Source organism: Ylistrum balloti, unplaced genomic scaffold (assembly GCF_031769215.1).
Source record: "Ylistrum balloti isolate Yb309-2 unplaced genomic scaffold, AGI_CSIRO_Ybal_v1 Utg369758, whole genome shotgun sequence".
NCBI classification, from domain to species: Eukaryota; Metazoa; Mollusca; class Bivalvia; order Pectinida; family Pectinidae; genus Ylistrum; species Ylistrum balloti.
In genome coordinates this window covers 1422219-1447182 of record NW_026781958.1, presented here as the reverse complement: position 1 = coordinate 1447182, position 24964 = coordinate 1422219, and the positions used below count along the sequence as shown (strand labels likewise).

Here is a 24964-nt window from a genome sequence, read left to right as displayed (position 1 = left end):
AAATCCTGAGTTAACCGTAAATAAGCATATCTCAATGATATATATATATAGTTTCCGGAACTTTTTGTCCGGATTTCTTGTTTTCAGTTAGATTAACTGAAATAATATGAGTTATCTCCCTTGGGTATCCTAACGTTAAATAGTCTGTCGTGAGGATAATTTCAAGAAGTCAGCACAATTAACTGTCAGAATGAAGTATGACCAATATTTTACGATGACATCCATTTGTACAGTATAAATATACCCTAAACTTTAATATATTTTGTACATGTATATAAGACATGCAAGTTTGGTGTTCAGTACACTCAAGATTATGAGTAGAATGAATTGTTGGTTATGGAAGCCATGCTCCTTAAATTGTATATTTATATATATCACTAACCTTAACGATGTGTGTTAATTGAATCATTGTATCTATTCATACAATAGTTTTGAACAGTAGATATAAATCTCTCCTATTTTCATAATTTACAAGTAAAATGACGCGCACCTTAATCTTCAAAATTTAAAGAGTTATGGAATATAGCTCGAGTCTTTGTCATAATTTCTTGTTTTTTTTTTACACATTAAAGTCCCAATGAAATCTTCTAAAACATTATCTGTTTTTACATTAACAGAATCAATGTGGATGGCCTGTTGGTGTATTTTCCGTTTGACTACATTTATCCGGAACAGTATATGTACATGCTGGAGCTGAAGCGGTCCTTGGATGCAAAAGTAAATTCATGTAACTTAAATTTCCAATTGATAAGTAACATGATGTCTCTGTTTTAGTCAATTGCATTGTATAAGATATGAAAAAACATGTGACTATATGATTGTATTTTATCATTTTTTATCAATAAAAGTTTATTTTGAGCTTTCCTTTTCCAAGATTTTAGATAGAATTATTTTGAAGTTATCACTTATATATCTTTGCTAACAGCACTCACGTCCAATGAGTATTTCTATTTTCTTTTTCTGTGAAAATGCTAAATTTTCATATTCTAAGATGAAAACTTATTAAAATCAAATGTCTTTAAATTTATGTATTTTATTATCAATATGATTTTTAAAATATCTTAAAAACGTGTCCTTTTTTTGTTGTTCATCTAGAAACACGATAAAATCAAGCTATCGAAGATACCTAGGTTGATAATTATAGATTTTCTTCTTCATGTACATCTATGTAATCAACAGATTGCACTGTAGAATTTCTTAATGTAATTAAAAGCTTTCTTCTCAATTTTAATTGTGTGATCAATTACAACTTGTTTACAATCTCAAGTAATAATTTTCATATGGGACAATTTAAGAAGAGATGTATGTAACCCTGGTAAAATACTAGCCGCAATATACCACTCGGCTAGAGAGAACTTCTCTTTAGCTCGATTGGTTGAGCGTCAGACTAGTAAGCCAGGGGTCCCGGGTTCGATTCCTAGCAGAGGCATTGAGATGAAAAATGACCTCTGTTACATTGGCGCCCATGTAGGGACCCGGGAATAGTACTTAGCCATGCCCCACCGGCGTCGCTGTAACCCCTGGAAACTCGAGGACGAGTTATTTCCTGGAGGGGGAGTATGTAACCCTGGTAAAATACTAGCCGCAATATACCACTCGGCTAGAGAGAACTTCTCTTTAGCTCGATTGGTTGAGCGTCAGACTAGTAAGCCAGGGGTCCCGGGTTCGATTCCTAGCGGAGGCATTGAGATGAAAAATGACCTCTGTTACATGTACATACACGATGTATATCTTATGTATATGACTTGTGTTTAAGGGTCACTGTGTGTTGGAGATGCCTTCTGGAACAGGAAAAACCATCACATTACTTTCTCTCACGGTGGCTTATATGAAGGTAAATATTTTGGTTGTCATGGTATTTACTAGTAAGGTAAAATACTCAGATCATACCAATCACAAATTTGACTGTTAGCTATTTAATTATCTTTTTCGAAGTACATATAGTTTGGTTTTTTTTATCTATTATTAGACATAAGTGCTTTTATCACTTCTTTGTTATTTCTATATTTCATTCAAGCAGATTTTCCACACATACATATCAAAACAGGACACCAACCTTCACTCAAAAATTAGCATCATAGACCAGTTCTTTATGCTATTGTAGACACACCATAAGGTATACATCAGTGTTTTGCATGGAAGCAAATGAAAGTAAAACCAGAATACCCAGAAAAGTCCTGCACAATCAGGCAGGTGACTCCATACTATTACACTTCTCGACCATCCATTTTATGTAACCTTGGTAAATATTAGCCACAATATGCCGCTTGGCTAGAATGAATTTCTCTTTCGTTTGATCGGTCGAGCATTAGACTAGTAAACCAGGGGTTCCCTGTTCAAATCCAAACAGAAGCATTGAAATAAATCATACCCTCTGTTACATACAAATAACATACCCATCATCAACACCATATACATCAGTGACTAACATCATACAGTATTGTACTGTAGTGATGCCTATCATAAACCATGTAAAAGTGTTCAACATAAGTTTGTTTATTGTGTTTCAGACCTATCCTCTAGATGTCACTAAAGTGATCTACTGCTCCAGAACAGTACCAGAATTAGAAAAGGTGAGAAAGACTGCTGTGTGTCGCTTACAAACACCTCAACAGGGAAACATTTTTCAAATTTCCCTTTTGCCAAGGCTTTCTTTTTTACCTATGTAAAATCTGCTATACAATAAACAAAAAACATATATTTCAGCTGTCATCAAATAAGGCCAAAAGGTAAAACGGAGAAAAAAATTTGTTGTATCTGTTGATTTTTGCATGTAAATTGATTTAGATCAAAACTTGAGTTAAGGACATTAATACATGTGTTACTTTTAGTCTATAGTCTTTATTCTTTTGTTCTGTAGTTTAAGCTATGATACTTGTTGTACCTGTCATTACTGAATAGTGTCAGTTTTTTCCATTTCCATAAAAAAAAAATCTTTGTATAATTGAACTCAAGTTATTGAACTAAAAGGTAGTGCATCGCGTTTCATACCATATCATCTGGTATTGATAGGTGGTTGAGGAACTGAAGAATCTGATGCAGTACTATGAGAGGGAGGCAGGGGAAGAACGACCGAAGATCATGGCACTCGCTCTCAGTTCAAGGAAAAATCTCTGTATTCACCCGGAGGTAACATCAGTGTAAACTGAATAGCAAAATACAAACTTATTTCTCAGCAATTAATCAGTGTGGTGAGTAGCTGATAAAACAATGGTTATAAAAAATTAATTTAAAAATGATGCTTATGTAATTAATGACGCTCTTTATTTGGTAGTATTTAAGGAGAGCTTAATTTGGCTCTATTCATGGTCATTAGAGGGATATTCTGCACAAGTTGGCAACTTTCTGACCTTTCTCTTTCAAACTCTTTCTAATGACATTTAAAAACTATTGTCAGCATCAAAATTTCTTTCCTAATGTCAGTTTAGACAGACGAAATCAATGGAAATACCTCGCCAATGTAGAAATAGATTGTCAAAATATAGCATATTTGGAAATCTTTAATTCATTTACTGACTGAATTGAAGATTTTGTGTTAAGTATTCACTGAATACATAGGTCAACCCACTGTTTACTTATAGTATCTGCTGGGGTTGGAATTCCATTTCTTTGTTAGGCTGAGTTTTTGTCAATTTCAAGATATGCGCAAATATTTACTACTTTTTGGCGAATAAAATATAAACCTATTGTGGCTTTATCATTGTCAAGCTAATGTGGGAAATTGATCTGGCTAGATCTATAGAGAATTTGAATATTATAAGTATGTTAATGTGGTAAATTGAGGTATAGAGTTTCTATATGAACATAAGTAGATACATTCAGTATTTTTTTTATGAATTATTGTTTGAAATCCTGATTTGTGCTGAATATCCATTTAAATATAAAGTGAAGTTATATATATCATTACTGGGAATCAAAATCTCAAAAAATGTAATATATATGTCTATACATGGATATCAATATATAGACAAGCACAAGGCTTAATAGCTGTGTATCAGGACATGTGTGACGCTGTCACTGACAAAATATGAGCCTGGCAAATTTTAAAGACTTTACAGTAAGAAAAGGTGACACACATTAAAAAATGTTAGTATTGCATCTTTGTTTATATTACTTTGAATATAAAGAACATCAATTGCTGAATGCAGGTGAGTCAGAATCAGGATGGTAAGACTGTAGATAGTAACTGCCACCAGCTGACAGCAACGCATGTACGGATGAGACACAAGAGAGACCCCGAAAATGTTCCCTCCTGCAGTTTCTACGAGGTAAATCAGCTAATAATTGTCTGATAGAAAGACAGAGATCAAAAATAATTTGTAAGATAAAAAATGGGGGAGAGGGATTTAGAATAAATGGATAGTTTTGGAAGCATAAAAAAATTTTCATTTTTACCATATAGTTTTTAACTGCATATTCTCTGTCTTTTCACAGAAATTTGATATGAATGGAAGAGAGGTTCCCTTATCTGAAGGAGTATATGGTTTGGTGAGCACAGCTTTTTACTCTTTAATGATAAACATCATGCTTTTCAGATACAAATCTCAAATCCACTTGCCGAATTATATTTACACTACATCGGAAATTGAATAGGAACTTTCTTTTTATTCAGGATGAGCTCAAAGATTTTGGAAGACGAAGAGGATGGTGTCCTTATTTTTTGGCAAGATACGCTGTAAGATTTCACTATGGTGTCAAAGCTAATACAGAACTCATAAAAACAAGCACTGTTATATTTCACTTTTATCACAAATTTGAAATGTGAAGATTTAAAATTACAGGTTTAATTTCAGTATTTTTTTTTCTGATTAATTAACAATAGAAAAGTAATACAAAAAATCAGATAATCATATCATTGGGAATTTACCAAAAGAAATAGAACATTTTATTGGAGTAACACAACAGAGGATCTATGTATATGATACATGATTTTATTTTCTGAGAACTTTACTAAAGATTTGATGTCATGATTTCAGATTTCCCATGCAAATATTGTTGTGTACAGCTACTACTATTTGTTGGATCCTAAGATTGCAGACTTGGTGTCCAAGGAACTCTCAAAACAATCCATTGTTATATTTGACGAAGCTCATAATATAGGTATTGCTTTTTTTTTTTTTATTTGATTTTTATTAACAGGTTCCAGCCATAGCTGTTATCAAAGGACATGTATTAAGATCTTATATTATGCCCTTCAAAAGCAGAAAAAATATATTTTGTACATATTGAGGTGTTTCTACAAATTTTGTCTTTATAGTTCTTTAAACTGTGATATCTTGTATGTGAACACACTAGTCTTCAAAGTGAGAGTACATATTACAGTAACAGAAATTTATGTTTAAAAAATTAAGTACTCTAGATGCCTAAAAATAAAATTATTAGATCTGGGATGAATTCCCAAATCATTAAAAATAAAAATGAGTTGACATGTATGAATGTGTATTTTGTAAAATTTCAGATAATGTATGTATAGAATCAATGAGTGTAACTATCAGTAGACGAACACTGGACAAATGTACCCAGAATGTAGAAGCCCTCACCAAACACATCAACAGGTATTATTGTATTGTTATTACTTATGATAGCTCTGGAAAATCCACTTAACATCACTTGGGATTTGTCATAGGAAAATGATATGCAGAATGTAAACAACAGATGATGCAATATATTGATTACTGTTCTTAATTAACAGGTGATAATGTAATGGCAATGTGATTCTATTTATAATTCTTATCTTTGTTTAAAAAAAACATTGTAAGTATTTACAATAACATCATTATCAATAATTAGGTATAAGTCTTTGTTAGCTACCATTTTGTAACTTTGCTTCAAGAAAAATCTCCAGCTGAAGAAATTTCCAGAAAACCAATATCCTTGTTCTACAAACAAATTCATATTTGTATTCTAGCTGTAGAAGTTAGTAGAATACTCTATTTGCCTACCAGGCTTCAGGAGGTGGTGCTTTTTTTTAAATTATGTAATATTGTTTACTGTTAAAATTATTTATAGAATCAAAGATTCTGACACAGATCGTCTTCAAGACGAGTATAGGAGATTGGTTGATGGGCTGAGGGAGGCACACATCAACAGAGAAACTGACGTTGTTCTCTCTAATCCAGGTGAGTTCTGTGATATATCTCAGTAGTCTTATTGTACCTTGTAATGAATTTTTTTATGCAAATACATTTTTTGAATCCTGTATTTTTAGAAACTTTCAATGTCTTAATTTCTTTTGTTTTGCAGTATTACCAGATCAAATTCTCCAAGGTAAGGAACTGTAACATGCATTTCCAAAAAATTCATCAACTGTAAGTTATCACTGATAACACTTGTCTCATAAATGCTAGACCTGAAATACCTTGATAGAGTTTCTCCATGTGTCCCTAATACATTTACAGATATTAGGTCTTAATACCTGAATAGGATAAAGCATAACATAACATTGCAAGTCTAAAAATGTATGAAAATTCAAATTTCAAATCAGTTTTAATTCAAATTTTTTAACTTGTTAGTATATACTGTTTAGATTGGTTGCAAAAAAATATTTTTGAAAAAATACATTCTTTTTATTATATTTAATGATTTGATAAAGAATATTTACCTGTATTTTCCGCTGACAGAGGCTGTGCCAGGTAATATACGAAATGATTTGATAATGAATTTTTACCTGTATTTTTGGCTGACAGAGGCTGTGCCAGGTAATATAAGAAATTATTTGATAAAGAATTTTACCTGTATTTTTGGCTGACAGAGGCTGTGCCAGGTAATATAAGAAATTATTTGATAAAGAATTTTACCTGTATTTTTGGCTGACAGAGGCTGTGCCAGGTAATATACGAAATGCTGAGCACTTTCTTGCCTTTATGAAGAGATTCCTCGAGTACATGAAGATCCGTCTGCGGGTTCAGCATGTCGTGTCAGAGAGCCCACCTTCATTTCTAAAGGACTGCGCACAAAAAGTCTGCATAGATCGTAAACCACTTCGGTAAATAGCCTTTTGGTTAATTAGGCCACATACATGATCTTTTTAGGCCGCACCACTAATCACTCATATAGATTTATCAGGATTTATGGAAATTATTCCTAAAGCTGTCAATCTGTTGATGCAAATCGTGTGAACTGTTATAAAAATGTGAACATGTCTGGTTATTCAGGTAATATGATATACTTTTAAGGTAAGACATAAGAAGAAAACTGTTGAACTTCTGCAATTGGCTTTTCATTGCAAGATAAACCATTCTTGCAGTTTAAACCACTCCCTGATCAATCTATATGTACAGATCTATTTACAGATCAATAGAAACGTGTGTATTTAGCTGGTAAAGTGTCTTTCCTGATTTTTTTGTATGAAGACCTTTCTATGTTTGTCACAGGTTTTGTGCTGAAAGACTGAGGTCTTTGCTTAGAACACTAGAAATTATTGACCTTCAGAGTTTCACCCCTCTTACTCTCATGTCTCACTTCGCCACACTTGTCAGCACCTACACAAAAGGTAAATGTATAGATTAGTTCCCATATCTGTTAGTCAATACTGTTTTAGCATCAGACAGATAAAAGGTAAAGCTATTGTTTATAACAATAAATTAGTCGTCTGCATAATTTTCTTAATGACATGAAAAAAACAAGCTGAATATCTAAAGACAAGTAGTAGAGATAAAAGTTAGGCGTCGTTTGTATTAAAAACAAAAAGAACTTATCAAGAACAATATTATCTAAGAGCGTTTGGCTATAAGAATCATTACAATAGAAGGTTACCATTAATGTTTTGATTCATGTAATATGTGTTGACACGACTAATAACTGAATCTAAATTTTAATTCTGTAGGTTTTTCTCTCATCATTGAGCCATTTGATGATCGAACACCAACGATATCTAACCCGATCCTAAATTTTAGCTGCATGGATGCCTCCATAGCCATCAAACCTGTGTTTGATCGCTTCCAGTCTGTTGTTATCACATCTGGAGTAAGTCATTAAATCAGTGACACTCAGTGTCACACATCTTTACTGATGACACTTTTTGGCAGGTTATTAAAAGTTAGATGCGAGATTGAGGACCATAATTTAGTATATGGTTGTAATATTGATATTTTGTATGTAAATATTCATATAAAATTGATAATTTTGTAAGTAATTGAATATATTTAATATCAATATAACATTAATATTTTATGTGTAATCAAATATTATGTCATAAATCCAGCCATGATATTTAAAATCAGTTCACTGTTAAAGCATTATGTTGTTTTTCTTGATGTTGATGCACAAAGGGGAAAACAAAGAAAATGTTTTGTTTTTCAGACTTTGTCCCCATTAGATATGTATCCTAAGATCTTGGACTTTCGACCAGTAACCATGGCATCCTTCTCTATGACACTGGCCCGTACCTGTATATGTCCCATGGTGAGCTTCATTGGTTAATCACTGTACAATTCCATAAGATTGTTATTCGCAAAGTAATTAATTATTCAAACTAGAATTTGAAGGTTAGGAACTTTACTTATGGTATTCAGAAAATCAAAGAGTTTGCGATGTTAATTTAAGAAAAAAAACACTTTTCCTGTATAACTGATATTGCATTGATATTTTTATTTCATAGATTGTCAGCAAAGGGAATGACCAAGTGGCCATGAGTACAAAGTTTGAGACTAGAGAAGACATAGGTAAATAACACTTACTGATCAATGTGAAATAAACAAGTCTTCAGATAGAGGGCTTGTGTAGGCTTTCTCAGTCCGGGCTTGTGTAGGCTTTCTCAGTCCGGACTTGTGTAGGCTTTCTCAGTCCGGACTTGTGTAGGCTTCCTCAGTCCAGACTTGTATAGGCTTCCTCAATCAGGACTTGTGTAGGCTTTCTCAATCCAGGATTGTGTAGACTTTCACAGTCAGGACTTGTGTAGGCTTCCTCAGTCAGGACTTGTGTAGGCTTCCTCAATCAGGACTTGTGTAGGCTTTCTCAGTCCAGGATTGTGTAGACTTTCACAGTCAGGACTTGTGTAGGCTTCCTCAGTCCAGACTTGTATAGGCTTCCTCAGTCCAGACTTGTGTAGGCTTTCTCAGTCCAGACTTGTGTAGGCTTCCTCAGTATGGGCTTGTGTAGGATTTTTTTTCAGTCCGGGCTTGTGTAGGCTTTCTCAGTCCAGGCTTGTGTAGGCTTCCTCAGTCCAGACTTGTGTAGGCTTCCTCGGTCCAGACTTGTGTAGGATTTCTCAGTCCAGACTTGTATAGGCTTCCTCAGTCCAGACTTGTGTAGGCTTCGTCAGTCAGGACTTGTGTAGGCTTCCTTAGTCCAGACTTGTGTAGGCTTCGTCAGTCCAGACTTGTGTAGGCTTTCTCAGTCCAGACTTGTGTAGGCTTTCTCAGTATGGGCTTGTGTAGGATTTCACATTCTGGACTCCTGTAGGCTTTCTCAGCCCAGACCTGTGTAGCCTTTCACATTCTGGACTCCTGTAGGCTTTCTCAGTCCTTTTTTTATTCTTCACATGTAGATATTTCCAAGTAGATTTTGTATGATGTTGTGTTAGTATAATCTGTATATTTGCTGAGAACTGAAGAATAATTATGGTGTTTTTTAATCTCTTCATTTTGTTAATTAAGATTTGTGAAGTCTTTTTTTTACATCATTCTAAGGCTATAGTACAAATAAAATCTTCCATATGACCTGAAAATATTTCATGAGAAACAACCTTTTCAGCTTCATAGTTTGAGGTCAAAAAGATATTCTGAAGAATGGATATAATTCAATTATTTCTTTTTGCAGCTGTAATTCGTAACTATGGCAACCTTTTGGTAGACTTTTCTGCAATAGTTCCAGATGGGATTGTATGTTTTTTTACGAGCTATGTGTACATGGTAAGTAGCTGAACAGAATTTATCAAGATTGTGGGCAAGTTATTTCCCTTCAATGAATCTTCTGTGTGAGAGTTAAAATAACTAAACTTTGTCAATATGCCTCAAAATTTAGTGAAGTGTGTTTTAAAAGGGAATATCAAGGCACTTAAACTTCTACAAATATTCTCATCAAGAAAGAGTATCTAATGCAGCAAGACAGTTTAAAGACAACACAACAAATCTGAACTACAAGACACAATCAAGTATCCACCACTTTGTTGTTATGGTTAATGCTTTGTTAAGCTGAGCTTACTGGCTTAAATCCCATTAATAGGAACCTCTCCTGTCAGAAATGAATACATACAAAGAGGATATGATGAGATCACTGAACAGCAACAATAATTAGTTTGATATTTGTCATCATGTCTGCTTGTGAAGAGTTGCCCTAGCAACGAATTTAAATTAATTTCAGACATTCTATGTAAGAACACATAGCATTTCAAATATTTGTAGAACTCAGACACCAGTTAAAAGTTTTGTCAAGTTTTAAATCTATTATACAGATACATGTATCATGAAAAATAGACAATCCCTGTCTATATAATGTCTGTTTATGTTTTTCAGGAATCCACAGTGGCCTCCTGGTATGAACAGGTATGTTTTGTTTAATATTATAAAAAATATATCCTGTTTAAATTAAAATGAAGGTACAAAAAATTGAGTTCATGAAAATTCTTCGTAGGTTAAGAAAAACTATCTTTTGTTAGAAGAAGCATTGTAGTCCCCCACTGTTAAGTTTAAGAAGTCACATACATTTAGCAGACCTGAAAATGGCAGTACAGTACATTTATCTGTCATACAGTGTATGAGGCAGATACTAATGTTCATTTTTCAGTATGTTGAATCTGTATATTTATAAACCATGTGCTCTTCACAGGATCGCTGCATGTGTTAATAGTCATGGAAAATAAAAGAGCTTCACTTCCTCTGCCAGTTTTTGTTTTTTTTATATTCATCGATCAGTTTGATCTGCATTTTTTAACATGATAGAAATAAAATGCAAAGTTTGGATGTCATTGTGTTCATTTTTATTAAAACACAAATGTTGAAATGTTGTTATGCATGCAAGTATGATTTCTGTACATATATAGGAAGGAATTTTCAAGTTTGTATGGATACAAATAATTTCCAGATTATTTACACATTCATTCTGGAGTATATCATTATGTACATTTGGAATCGTCGTGTTCTGTGTGTTACACAGCATTTTTAACCTTATCACATACACATAGCCAATTTACCAACACACTCAACTTTCAAAAATCATTTTCACACTTATAAATACATTCTCACCACTGTTCATTCCATCATAGTTATGCTTCCTTTTCAAAAATACTTCCATAAAAATATTCATGTAAGTGTAGGAACCAACATGTTACAATGCATGCACATCAATATAACTGCTAACTATTGTCATCAGAAAACAAAAGATTTCTGCAAAGCATTGTATATTTTTCTTACAAAAATAAATACAAAGCTATTTATATGTTGCTTCATTATTACTCACCATATTTACTGGTTTACAACACACTTCCTCACACTACAACTATCTTGATTCCTCATAACTATTTTTTCAACACATATTTACTAATTTCAACATTTAGATATGAAAAGCACAAATCCACATATTTGAAAGCACTTGATAGTATTAACATGTAACATATTTTAAAACAGTTTTAATTTGGCAAAATGTTTTGTGTCTGGTCTCCTTTATCATGGTACATAAACATGAAAGTGTTGATTTAGATACTGAGGTAGTTACATACTCTATCACAAAGTCAGGAATTCTCAATAAAATAAGAATAATAACACAGCCAAGTACAGGTACAATGAGTGTTGCACAAAAATACGTAAAACTTTATACCCGACTCAAAAAAGCTAATTGAATTCTACAAACCATATCTGGATATGGACACTATACTAAGTATGAATACCCTCGACCCTCCCTGGAAACCAGAGACATAACAGATGTCTGGTGGAGTATGAATTCCCTCGACCCTCCCTGGAAACCAGAGTCATAACAGATGTCTGGTGGAGTATGAGTACCCTGAGCCCTCCCACCAAACCAGGGACATGACAGATGTCTGGTGGAGTACGAGTACCCTCAGCCCTTACCTCCAAACCAGGGACATAACAGATGTCAGATTAAGTATGAGTACCCTCGGCCCTCCCACCAAACCATAGATTATACAGCTATCTGGTGAAGTATGAGGAGGCTAGGCCCTCCAACCAACCTTGATACTTAAGAGCTATCTGGTGAAGTATGAGGAGGCTAGGCCCTCCCACCAAACCAGATACTTAAAAGCGATCTGGTAAAGTATGAGGAGGCTAGGCCCTCCCACCAAACCAGATACTTAACAGCTATCAGGTGAAATATGAGTAGGCAAGGCCCTCCCACCAAACCAGATACTTAACAGCTATCTGGTGAAGTATGAGGAGGCTAGGCTCTCCCACCAAACCAGATACTTAACAGCTATCTGGTGAAGTATGAGGAGGCTAGGCTCTCCCACCAAACCCGAGTACTGCAAAGTAATATTTTACCAACAATTCAACAAAACCAGATTGACATTTTTGTATCATGACAATCTGCTTCAGTTAATAAGCATATGATTAACTTTAAAAACATTACAAAACTTCGAACAAAATATACACATTGTCAAAATGTAAATGTAACTTGTAACAAAACAGATATACAATGTAGGAGGGGGACGGAATTATTAACAAATGTAAAAAAAAATATCAATTCAATCGAATCAATGTATAAAGAATGAGATTTTTGTAAACTTCGCCAATAGACTTTGCTCTGTTGAGATATAAATTTGAAAAAGGTCTATTTGTTGACTTTAAAATTAATTACGCTTAGTGTTGGGGAGAAGAATCAGTTATTATTTGGGGCAAAGATTCATATCCAAGCACATATTTATTTACATTCTTCTTCAAGATAAAAAAGATAATTGTACAAAGACGCAGCGGGGAAGATAATCAAATGCATGTATCAAGAATATCTTTTGTAAGCTATTACACAGGGGAAATAACTCTTGTTATTTCAGTTATTTGATACCTGGTTTGTATCAGGACTACATTGATAATATATATTAATTTCTTGTAATACGAGTTAATATTAGTTTGATTTCCATATGATTACTACCACATTTTTACAGGCAGAATTAGAAAAAAACATATTTCATTTCATGTCAATTTCAATTGAAAATTCTTTTAAAAACATGATATTGACACAATGCAAATAGCTAAAATAATTATTTCACAAACACAAATTTACACCTGATTATTAGCAACTTGAAATCAGAATTAGTAATGTTCACTGTAATATTTAATAGCACATATGTAGGAGGGAGCAGTTGCATCACATTCAATGGGTGCAACATTTAAACTTGGGTCCATTCTCCAGGCACAAAAATAATGTTAATATGTATAAATGTAATGTTGGGTAACACACCCCAGTTCAGCACATAACACAGCACAGTATCACACTTCACAGATTCTCACTTGGTGATACAGTGATAATGGTGGACAGTTTCTGAATGATGTCTGCGTTGTTCATGGTAGGATTTTGAGAGTTTCGTGCTAGCTCATGGCAAATGTTCATCAGGCGTTCCGTCATCTGACGTTTCTGTACCTTGGGTCGTGTGTTGTTGTTGCGGTTACGTTTATTAGCAAACCAAGATTTGACCTGGGTGACAGTGATTCCTCCAAGTTTTGCCATCATCTCCTTCTCTACTTTGCTGGGGTAAGGGTTTTCTCGGTGGCTCTCATACCAACTCATCATAGCACCGGTGGCCTGCAGACTTAGTGGCTGATTGTGCCTACTTTTCTTGTCACGATCAGTCTTTGACTTACTCTGGTGATTAGGGAATATGGTCTTTCTGTCTGTTGGAGGGAGTTGTTGTGTCAATACATCATTTTTATCATCAGTCTCTGATGCTGGTGTCACAGGTTTACGTTTGGCTGGTCCATCCAGTTCCTGTGACTGATTCTGTCGTTTGGTGGAATGTTTGTTTGAAATCACAGAATTGGGTTGAATTGGAGGCATTCTGTGTAAAGCCTTGGTAGCATTCAAAGAGGCAGGGTAATCCGATGAGGACACATCACTGGATTGAATTTGACTCTCCTTTCGAGACGAGGAGTAGACTCTGGGTAGTGAAGTTAGTATGTTACTCTGTGACATAGATATGGAAGCCTTCTCCAGTGAACTGAATTTGGGTATATGTTGAACTGAAGTTAGGTTGCTGTTGAGGTGCACTTGACAGTCCTTAACCTCTTCGTCCTCATCTTGTTTACTTTTAGTTGTGGTTTTGGACTTGTAGGGATAGACCGGTGACATGGACAAGTCTGAACTATAACCACTGTCCTGGTAACGTTGTGCAAGGTGCATAAACATAGCTGATGTACCATGTTCTTGTATCACAGCCACATTGCTTTTTCTGTCAATAGCACTGTTTGTATGGGTAGAGCTCTCACTCTGAATGTCCCTGTCAGTCTGAAGTGAGGACAAGGTGTTGATGAGGTCAGGTGTGGAACAACGGGCAATATCATCACTGTACTGCTGAGTTAGGGGTACAGAGGTAGACTTGTAGTAACAGCTTCCACTGTCAGTAAGACTAGATGGAATATCATATCTGTGTGTATTGTACCCAGGGAAATGTTCCCAGTTATACATGCCCCATTCCTGATAACTCTGGGAGGTGGAGCTTTGCGAAATAGTGTCCTGACAATTCATATTGTTATAATACTCACTATGCTGGCATGAGGGGATCTCCTCGTATCTAGGGTCAGGTGAGAGAGAACGTAGGTGCATCATACTGCTGTGTAATGAGGTTGGTACCGGTGAACAGTCCCAGGAGGGTAGACATGGAGGTAGGCCTCCAGTAGGTGTAGTACGATCACCATGAACCATACTGTCAATATCCGAAATGTATATAGAACAAATGTCAGTGTAGATCTCATCCAGAGTAGGACTACTGTTAATGTATTTGTCAGATTGTTCCAGTGTCTCTTGTTTCACTTCCATAATCCTTGAGGTGAAATAAACTCAACTAGGCCTCAGATAATTGCTGTAGGTGATAATTTGGTTCCAGTCTTTGTATTTTCCCTCCAATTTTGACAGATCACCACACAACTGAATGAAACAAAACAGTGAGCACATAACAGAGGGAGCTGCATGTTTATATACTGATAAGGTCACATGAAAAGGTCAATGACATTTTATTGGTCAAGATTGTCTCATTGGTATGCATGTAGAGCAACTGACATGGGCAATAGGTAGAATATGTATCATCCCCTGTTCTCTGATTGGTCAATGAAAAAGGCACCAAAAATTTCAAAACAGATCATGCAAAGTTCATGGGGTGTTATTGTATATATATCCAAACCTAGCTATACATTACCTGGTCAAGGCTGAGTGACCAAGATGCCCAAACTCTCTAGGCCACTGTTTCACCTGTCATGTATATTCTTGTGCTAGTTTATAGACAAATAGTTACATGTCAAAATTTATTGTAAATTAAATTAAAGCTAAACCTTCTCAAAAGAAAATGTAAATGTATTGTATTCAGAAAGTTTCATATTTTGTTTATATCTAATAAGTAATATCTTTTACACATAATTCGACAGAAAAAAAGTTCTAATTAAGTTTCTATCAATGGGAACTTAATACGAGCATAAGATATTACCATACTACTTAAACAGCATGTCAACAACAATAAGATATTTTTATCTAAGCATTATTTTCACCCAGGCATTGTTTTTGTACAAACATTTTATGCAGTAAATCATCCCTGCCATATGGCCTTTAATTCAATTTTAACAATTTTTATATTTTCTCAACAGAGGTTTTCAAAAACAAGAATATAAAAAGCTATACTTATCAGTTATTACTAGATGAAAATTTAAATGTAATGCAATAAAAAGCAAAAGTTGGCCATGATTTTTTTAGATTTAAAAGGACTTGACATTATCACATTTTTATTTAGAATAGACTTACCTATATTGCATTGATATGTTACCAACAATAAATCTGATGTAATTTTTGAGAAATCATCATTAAATTGTGGACTTACCTTGATGGTGATATGAACAAACTTCGGACTTTGATTTTCTTGGAAGATATAACCAAGCTGTATCCATTGAAGTGACAATTAGAAATGTCCTGTTAATTCTGGTGAAAACTTGGTATAACATCAAAGATCATTCCCGCAGATGGGCTTGTCAGACCATTGATTAACTCCAAGCTGACAATTAGGCTCACCTGATTGGTAGTGTCAAAGGTTAATGGTAATGACACCCAAATGATGACCTTAATCAAACTCTTATCAAGAGGATCCATGTAAGCTTGGGTGTCATTTTAATTAATGATTTTCAGGGTGACACAAATCATTTTCTCTATGATGAAATCATTAAATTTTATCACAAATTGTATGTGATAGGAACATTTCAAAATCTTGACTAGTTTGATAAGAGATAACATTTCTGTTAGTTATTTTCCATGTAAGCTTGGGTGTCATTTTAGTAAATGACTTTCAGCGTGACACAAATCACTTTCTTTATGATGAAATTATTCAATTTTATCATATGTGATGGGAGCATTTAAAAATTTGACTGGTTTAATAACAGACAACATTTTTGTTAGTTATTTGCCAAAATTGTATTTGAATAAAATTGCCACAGTTCATTTTGTTTACCTATATATTGTAAAAAGAAAAAGATGGAATAATATTTCTTGTGATAACAGTTACCATAATATTAATTTATGTTCATTTAATTTTACATTAAACATTGATTTTGTATTATATTATCTGTATCATACATAACAAATATGTGTGGTTTTTTTTTAAATTATTGTTTTATTTTTTTTACATTTTGAAAGGCTTGATATTTGGCATGGGATTAATCAATATATGAGACAATTTAAAAGCTAAATTAAATTAAGAATTGATTCCATCAGGTTTCTGATTCTCATGAAATTAAAATTTAAAAAAAATTGTGATCATATAACTACATTGCACCAAATTTTATTTCTTCCCCAGAAAGTTATATCAAATTCTTCAGCTAATAGTTTTACTGAAATATTATTCAATCTGGTATTGCTTCTGGTAAATACTTTGTTTTTATATTATTTTTGCAAAACAGATTTGAATTAAATGAAGAATAATATTGAACAGTCATCAAGGTCATGAATCAAATGTCAAAGTCAGCAGTTATTATATTTTAACTAGACTTCTCTTTGTCAAAGGTCAAGTTTTTTTTTTTCATTTTTTAACTGAATAATATCTTATTGTATAAAGTTGATTGGTTTCAAATTATGAATTACTCAGTAAATTTCTTAAAGTCACGAGGTCAGTTATCAAGTCAAATGGTTTATTTCTTAGCTTGGGAAGATTTTGTGACAGAATTATGAAATGAAGTTGGTAAAAATCCTACTTTGCATCATGCAGTGATAACAAAAGGTCAGCAGGTCAAAGGTCATGGCCTCATGTTCTGATTAATTAATGGCGTAATGGCATAATGTCATACAAGTGATTGGAGGTAGAAGGAAGAGAAAAAAGAATAAATTCATTATATAATTTCAAAGATTCATTCCAGGAGGAATTTTTATCAGACACATAAAATGGGTCATAACATTTTGCCTGAGTTTAAGTTTCTGGGTTGTTGGATTTAGGTCAAGGTCAATATTACTATTTTTTTCTAAATCCTTTTTATCATTCAAACAGCTTCATTCTTTGAGGAATTTGTATAAAAAAATCATGTTAGGACAATGATAACTCACATGAGTTTGAGTTTCATGGTTTCAGAGTCAAGGTCAATGTTACTATCCTTGTCACCACTTCAGAAGTGTTATGGTGCTATGATCAAAGTCAAGGTCATTATTATTACATATGTATTTTTAGAAAATCCTTTCCAGATCTTTCAGAGGGAACTTCAGGCATTAGGCACAATTCATGGTTGAACATTGCTTTGTATTTTTTGCAATGTCTTGTTAATTTTTCCTTGTTTTTTTTTATTGCCCTGCCATGAAACGAGGGTGAGGGGAAGGGGACATATACACTGTCTGTGGTGTTGCTCTCATCTGCCCATACAAACATTCCTAAATGGTTTTCTAGACTTTTTTTCCTGTTCAGGGATAATCACTTTACATCAGACATGTGACTCCAACCTATGAGGTTACAGATCAAGTTCAAATCATGGTGAAAAATCTTACATAAGGTAAAGATTTATCCCTTTGCCCTTAAACTATTGTGCAAAATGGCAGTTTTTCACAGACTTTTTATGTTCAGAGATAAAACGACTTTACATTTAGTGTATAGCTTCAACTTATGGAGTCAAAGATTTCTTGTCAAACAATCCAATTTAAGATGAAGATATGACTTCTTGAACATAGAATATTGTGCAAAATGGCAATTTTTCGGGACCAGTTTTATTTTATCATTGGAGAAAACAACTTCAAATTTGAGGTGTATGGCTTCAATCTATGGAGTTACAGATCAGATTTGAATCCTGGTGAAAAATCCAGATAGAAGCAGAGTTATATTCGTTTGCTCTCAGAATATTGTGCAGGGTTGTAGTTACAAGATTTTGTTCTATTGTGTTCGGGCTTGATAAATTCTCATATTCAGGTGATGTTTTCATATGAAAATGAGGATTGATCAACCTGAGAAAGGGTGATATTTACATCAGCCTCTGGAAATATCACCTTTGGGAGTCAGTAAATCCAAATATTCACCTGTAAACAGGTCAGTAATTGTTGGGAGGACATTTGTACCAACACTTCTAGTTTGTGTTTGTATGTCCAACCCACATAAAAAGTAACAGAATATACTAACATTTATCTGTCCAGGCTACAGGATATATAAACACAACATTTTTGGTGTTGATCCTGTTATAGTGAGGGATAAAGTAACATCTTTATTGTGTCAATACTTCTTGTCATAGCTACTAAATAAAGTTACACTCTTTGTATGTTGATGCAGGGGATCATTGACCAGGTACAGAAACACAAGTTGCTGTTTATAGAGACACAGGATGGTGCAGAGACAACACTGGCCCTTCTCAACTATCAAAAGGTGGGTATTGACCTTGACCTACTTTCAAGGTCACTCAGACCTTTCAAAATCTTTGAAAATGATGGTTATACTTTACATGGAAGTCCTTGTGAGCTGATTTGTCTTATGGATGGATAAAATGATATTGCTCAAATAACTTGTTACTTTTCAAAATTTGTAGCAATTTTGATAAAATTTCAGAACACACAAGCAATTTCACTGAAATCCTGAAACAGACTATGATGTTCTCCTGGACAACTTGTTTTATTCTCAAGTTATTCATGTTTTTAGATTTTTCTATTCAGTCATTTAAGTAACAACCTTTGCAGTGCCTGATTGGATGGAATCAAATGTTTAAAAAATTTATAAAGAGCTTTTTCTGGAGTTACCATTATTTTAGGATATTTGTTTGGAGGTAGCCCGTGATAAAGGATTAGTTTTAATGGTTTAACTTTGCTTAGTTTCAAGATCATTGTTAGCAAATGAATCAAAGTCCATACAAAACTGTTCATGAATAATTAATTCAACCTAGGTAAAGGCCTGTAGCATATATGAATGAAAGACTATCAATTTGTTCAAATAATATTGCCCTGTATGAAGGTCACATGGTTACAAAATGTGTTTAAGTTGTTAAACAACTTTCTCTGGATAGCATAGAGACATATATTTTAAGACTGTAACATCGAAAGCAAAAGGCTGGATAGATTTGGGGTTCAGAGGGGGCAGAACATGTTTTTGTTACTGCATTCTGTTATCTGACCTCCCAGACTTACCTCCCTTTGTTAATGACCGCCAATGGGGTCAGAGAATGTCCTGTAACTGATAAGATACCATTGACCACTCCAAGGGTAAGAGCTATATGAGAATGAGGTGTTTCCATGGAGATTAAAGAACCAGGGCAGTGGTTGTTGGGCAGAAGACTTGTGCAGGAGGGATTAGTGTAGAAGTCACCAGCCTCAGCTAGGTGGAATTTCTCTTTGTCAAATGGATAGAGTTAATCCTCCTTGAAAACAAGATTTAGGCCCCAGTTGAGGCAGATCATGTTTTTCATTACTCTTTCCTCCTACATATATATCACAGAACTCTTTGTATTGATGATAGTTTGCTAATATTGACACCTTGTTTGATCCAGGCTTGTGAGAATGGTAGAGGAGCTGTGCTGCTGTCAGTGGCAAGAGGCAAAGTTTCGGAAGGAATTGATTTTGGTACTGGGACCATTTCTTTCATTATACACAAGTAGTTTTGTTTTTTTGTATTAAATTTTATTACTTGAAAGAGAACATGCTGAGCTTTTATATTGGTCGAAGGCATTTGTGATACAAATGTTGACGATTAAAATTTAAAATGATATAAAATAATTAACAAATCTGAGAAGAAATTGACTTTCCAATAACACACCATATTAACTCATTAGTATTTAGAGAAGTATCTGTTGTGATCTTAATAGGTATAAAAGTTGATTTATTTTGTTGGTTATATTGTAGATCATCACTTTGGCCGTGCTGTAATCATGTTTGGCGTGCCATATGTTTACACCCAGAGTAGGATTCTTAAGGTACAAATAGCCAATAATATCCTTGATTATCTCCCTTCATGGTCTAGATACAGGATTACTATAATCATTTTATAAATTTCATATCTCAGAGATGTTATAATTTCAGCTATTGTAGAAACAACAATTTGTAATTATTGACTCTGGAAGAAAAATAATTTTGGATATAACAAACAGTGTATAGACTGACTGACAGACAGATAGACTGACAGACTGACAGGTCTGTCATTGAGATAACACATGATAACACTTATAGGTCTGCCATTGAGATAAGACATGTTGACACCTATCCACAGGCTCGACTCGAGTACCTGCGGGATCAGTATCAGATCAGAGAGAATGATTTCCTCACATTTGATGCCATGCGACATTCTGCGCAGTGTCTGGGACGTGTTCTCCGTGGGAAGACAGATTATGGAGTTATGGTGTTTGCTGACAAGGTATGCAATGCTTGTATCATACCACGATACCTTTTTTGTTGTCAAGGAACATGTGTATGATGAGGATATCTTTGGTTATTTATTTGAGTAATGGTAGAAATGAAGCTGTACAATAAAATTGACTTGTTTTGCTGACATGAAAATGTTTCTCTTCACATAAAGGTGTATATGTCTTACTAGTAATACAGGATGGTCAGTCATTGTCTTTTTTAAAGTCATAAAAAATACAGGTTTGTTTATTGGGTTTATAACCTTGTGAACAGCCAGGGTCATTTTGAGATGAGGTCTCCTTTTAGTAGCTAGTGGCTGCCTTACTGTATACTGGGAACATTATAAAGAAAGAGCTGATATGGCAGGCAGAAATTTTCTCTTGTACACAACAGACAGGAGCATGACACCAATCTAATGCTCAGTTTTGTCATATGTTAGTTTAAAAGTGATTTGTTTCTCATAAGGTTATTGTATTGAGAATGTAAATGTGTTGTCATACAGAGGTTTGCTCGTGCTGACAAGCGGGGAAAGTTACCTCGCTGGATGCAGGAAAACCTATCGGACAATCTTTGTAACCTATCAACAGATGAAGCTGTTCAGGTATCTAAACGATTCCTCAGACAAATGGCACAGCCTTTCAGCAGGGTGAGTATATCATTGTTTAGGAATTTAAGTGCTGGCATGCAGTCATGCTTTTTATGGTTGTACAAAGTATTGTAATTTTTAAGCAAAATGCAAATTTAAATAACTCAGATTATGTCTTCCCTTTCAAAAATACCAAATTTTCAAGTCCTTTTTTAACTAATTATATGTAAACTCTGTGTGTTTTCATCATAAGATATTGATGAATTGTAAAAATATGACTCTTACGGAGGAAGAGGATGATGGGTTGGATGTTTTACAGGACTCATTTCAATATGTCTTTAAACTAAATCTGAAGTGAATAGAATAAGCCATTAAGACTTTGTAGTCAAGTTTCAAAATCTCAAGTTTTTTGTCTCAAAAATAATTTTGAAAAATATATAATTATGTCCCCCAAACAAAGTGGGGGGGAGGGGGGGGGAACATATTGTGTTTTCTCCGTTTCTTATTACTATTATTATTATTTATATTATTCTTATTTCTTCCACTTTCTTCCGCCGGCGAGGTTTGCGAAGGGTTTCTCAAAAACTATTGCATGGAATTTAACAAAACTTTACACACATATTCATACATGCGAGGCGGAGTGCAGGCCACTTGAATTTTTCCAATCGGTCATCTGTGGTCAAAATTTTGCCAAATTTTAGATATTGTCCGATTTTTGTGAAAATTGGTATATATGTATTAGACGGCATTATAGGAGCAAAATGGCATAGTCCGTTTTTCATGCGGCCATCGATCGGTCATCTGAGCAGTCAGCTGTGGTCAATTTTTTCATTCGGCCATCAATCGGTCATCTCTGTGGTCAAAATTTGGCCAAATTTAAGATATTGTCCGATTTTCTTGTTTGGCATGACTGCAGGTCTGATTATTGTGATCATTTACTGCTGATGGGGTCGTTTGGGGGACATTTATAATGGTCCCCATTACAATTAGTACTTGATAATATTAGTAATTTGATGGGTTCAGATGTCTGTGATACAAAGCTGTACTCCAAATTTGTTTGGAAAAGCTGTTAAGAAAGGTTGAGCTAAACACAACACTTTTAAAGTCCAGCTTCTAAGCATTCCTAATCTACAAGATATTTTGTAAATAATGGATTTGTTGAGATTTCAACTGCATAAATTGCTATACACCACTTTGGTTGAATTTGGACAAACAATTTTTGAACGATGAATCTAAATGCAATACTTTGAAATGAAATGTTGGTGCTGCTGTCAGAGAATTGATAGCAGTCTTGGTGGCCTACAATTTGGTTCCATTTTTGACCAGACTTTTGGAGGTGTTGTGTCATAGTGGATTGTAGGAATTTTTCTACTAGCATCATTCATGACTCCTGGTATAGTTTGAAGTCTTTTTCAACTTGTTTCCATTACGTTCTGTTCGATCTTTCCTTTTATGTTACTGATCAATTATTTTACTTAAAATATTCATTGTTTCACGTTGATACAGGAGGATCAGCTGGGACTGTCTCTACTCACACTGGAACAGCTGGAGTCTGAAGAGATGCAGAAAAAAATACAGCAGAAGATGGTCCTAATCAGTTGATGGTGTAAGATGATCAGTCATTCCTATAGACAATTCAGAAATTGGCTTGAATCTGGTAGCAACATGACAAGCTAATATCATGTGAAGTGCATGTCTTATTCAGATGGTGTTTATCTAACTTAGTTAGATGCTGTTTGGTCGAGATAGATGTGTATGCAGTATTCCATTTGCTTTGTTCGGAAAGCATTCCTTACTTTTTCTAATTCAGGTGTGTGACTATTGAGTTGCTGAGTTCAGATAGATTGTGTGACTCAGAGAAGTTTTTCCACTTCAAGTGGTGTGTAGAACTCAGTTTCTGTAGTACTGAACTCAGGATTTTCAGTGCTTCATTTGGTGTGTGTGACCGAGGAGTGTCTGTAGTTCAGATGTGTGTATGAATCAGGATTTTCAGTGCTTCATTTGGTGTGTGTGACCCAGGAGAATCTGTAGTTCAGATGTGTGTATGAATAAGAATTTTCAGCGCTTCATTTGGTGTGTGTGACCGAGGAGTGTCTGTAGTTCAGATGTGTGTATGAATCAGGGTTTTCAGCACTTCATTTGGTGTACATGACTCCTTGAAGATTCTGCTCTTCATTGTATGATGCGGGAGTTTCTTAGTTCAGATGGTGGGTGTGTCTGTGGAAGTCTATATTTGATAAGCTCAATTGGTGCTAGTGTCAGACTGATGCATGACTGACTCACAGAAAGATGTTTGGTACAGAATATGGACATCTGAATGGTTCAGATTACGTGTTTCATTAAAATTCCTTTGTGCCTTGATCAGAGGATGTCCATCTTTTTCAGGTTGTCAAGTTTCAAACTGTTTACTCTGCAGTAGTATATGGTTAAGCATGTCTAGAAAAAAAATTCCAAACTTACCCAGTACTTAAAACCTATCTCTAAGACATCTGCTGAACCATACAGTATGTTCATCCTTTACATCAGGTACCTGGGTACTGTGAGAATTGTTATAATCCAGTTGTATAGCAACAGATTATGATCTTAGTGCAAATATCTGACGTTTGTTTTGATATGCATTTGAATATTATACATTCTTTTCCAAAACATTGAACTCTGTAGAATATTGTGTACAGACAATTGATTACATAATATTTATTCATTAGAAGAAAACATTTCATGAATAAAATACTTCATAAATATTTCTAGCAAGATATTTTGTTCCATTAATTTGTTTTGTTAATTTGATTGTGTGAGACCTTAAAGGGCCTTCAGCACTCAGGCTTTGACTGCATGTTGTTAACATCTCTTCCATGGATTATAGTAATTCCATTTTAAAAAATTTATTTGGCTTCATCCCAGGACTCTTACAAACAAATATCATGATTCTAGATTTTTTAGTTTAATTAGAAGCAATTGTTTGAGTGTTTTTAGAAATTTGATCTTTGAGACCATTAATAATATTGAGGTACACTTTAGTTCATAATGCCCGGTAAGGATGCTTCCTTTTCAGAAACTTTGTCAGGCTTCATCCATAAAACTTGCTTGCCAAATAGTATAATTCAGGGCCTCTTGATTTATCCAAAAGATTTTCAAGTGTCTTAACAAATTTCAAAGCCTTGAATATGGATCATGGTCTTTCTTTTTGTTTTGTTTTATTGCAAAATTTGTGAGGCTGCATTCCAGGTACCAAAAAGCCTAATATCATGACTTTACACTAAATCATCAGAATTTGTTTGAAGAACAAAATGACAAACAATGGATGCCACACAATGACAGCAGCTCACTTTACCTATTCAGGCCAGACATCTTTAATATAAGAATCAAGTGATATAATAATTCTATACTTTAGGGCATGTTGACTCATTGGGAATAAAATACCAACAGCACAATGCATGGAAATGCAACTCC

The 24964-nt window shown here is 34.3% G+C and overlaps 2 protein-coding genes across 3 annotated transcripts; one reads left to right on the top strand and one right to left on the bottom strand.

Annotated features, from left to right (window-relative positions):
* The first annotated feature begins 168 nt into the window (after positions 1–168).
* LOC132543521 (general transcription and DNA repair factor IIH helicase subunit XPD-like) lies at positions 169–24259 on the top strand. Of its 2 annotated transcripts, XM_060207032.1 has the most exons (25): positions 169–195; positions 618–717; positions 1757–1834; positions 2511–2573; positions 3013–3129; positions 4149–4268; positions 4435–4488; positions 4613–4675; positions 4977–5100; positions 5459–5555; positions 6010–6119; positions 6244–6267; positions 6817–6985; positions 7374–7492; positions 7826–7965; positions 8302–8403; positions 8600–8663; positions 9760–9851; positions 10455–10484; positions 18875–18967; positions 20079–20151; positions 20431–20501; positions 20795–20938; positions 21431–21574; positions 23021–24259. In XM_060207032.1, the coding sequence occupies exons 1-25, from the start codon at positions 191–193 to the stop codon at positions 23114–23116; spliced, it is 2292 nt and encodes a 763-aa protein (XP_060063015.1). In that variant the 5' UTR covers positions 169–190; the 3' UTR covers positions 23117–24259. The 2 variants fall into 2 exon arrangements, with proteins under 2 accessions (XP_060063015.1, XP_060063017.1); XM_060207034.1 differs by lacking the exon at positions 169–195 and having other exon boundaries at positions 684–727.
* LOC132543504 (uncharacterized) lies at positions 13384–14919 on the bottom strand. The gene has a single exon (XM_060207013.1). The coding sequence runs from the start codon at positions 14917–14919 to the stop codon at positions 13384–13386; it is 1536 nt and encodes a 511-aa protein (XP_060062996.1).
* Positions 24260–24964: the final 705 nt, after the last annotated feature.

Excerpts from the sequence above, each read along its gene's own strand:
- LOC132543521 (XM_060207032.1), top strand. Across the intron at positions 1,835-2,510 it reads TCACGGTGGCTTATATGAAG|ACCTATCCTCTAGATGTCAC; the intron begins GTAAATATTTTG and ends ATTGTGTTTCAG. Across the intron at positions 7,966-8,301 it reads CTGTTGTTATCACATCTGGA|ACTTTGTCCCCATTAGATAT; the intron begins GTAAGTCATTAA and ends TTTGTTTTTCAG.
- LOC132543504 (XM_060207013.1), bottom strand. The coding sequence starts at position 14,919 with ATGGAAGTGAAACAAGAGACACTGGAACAATCTGACAAATACATTAAC.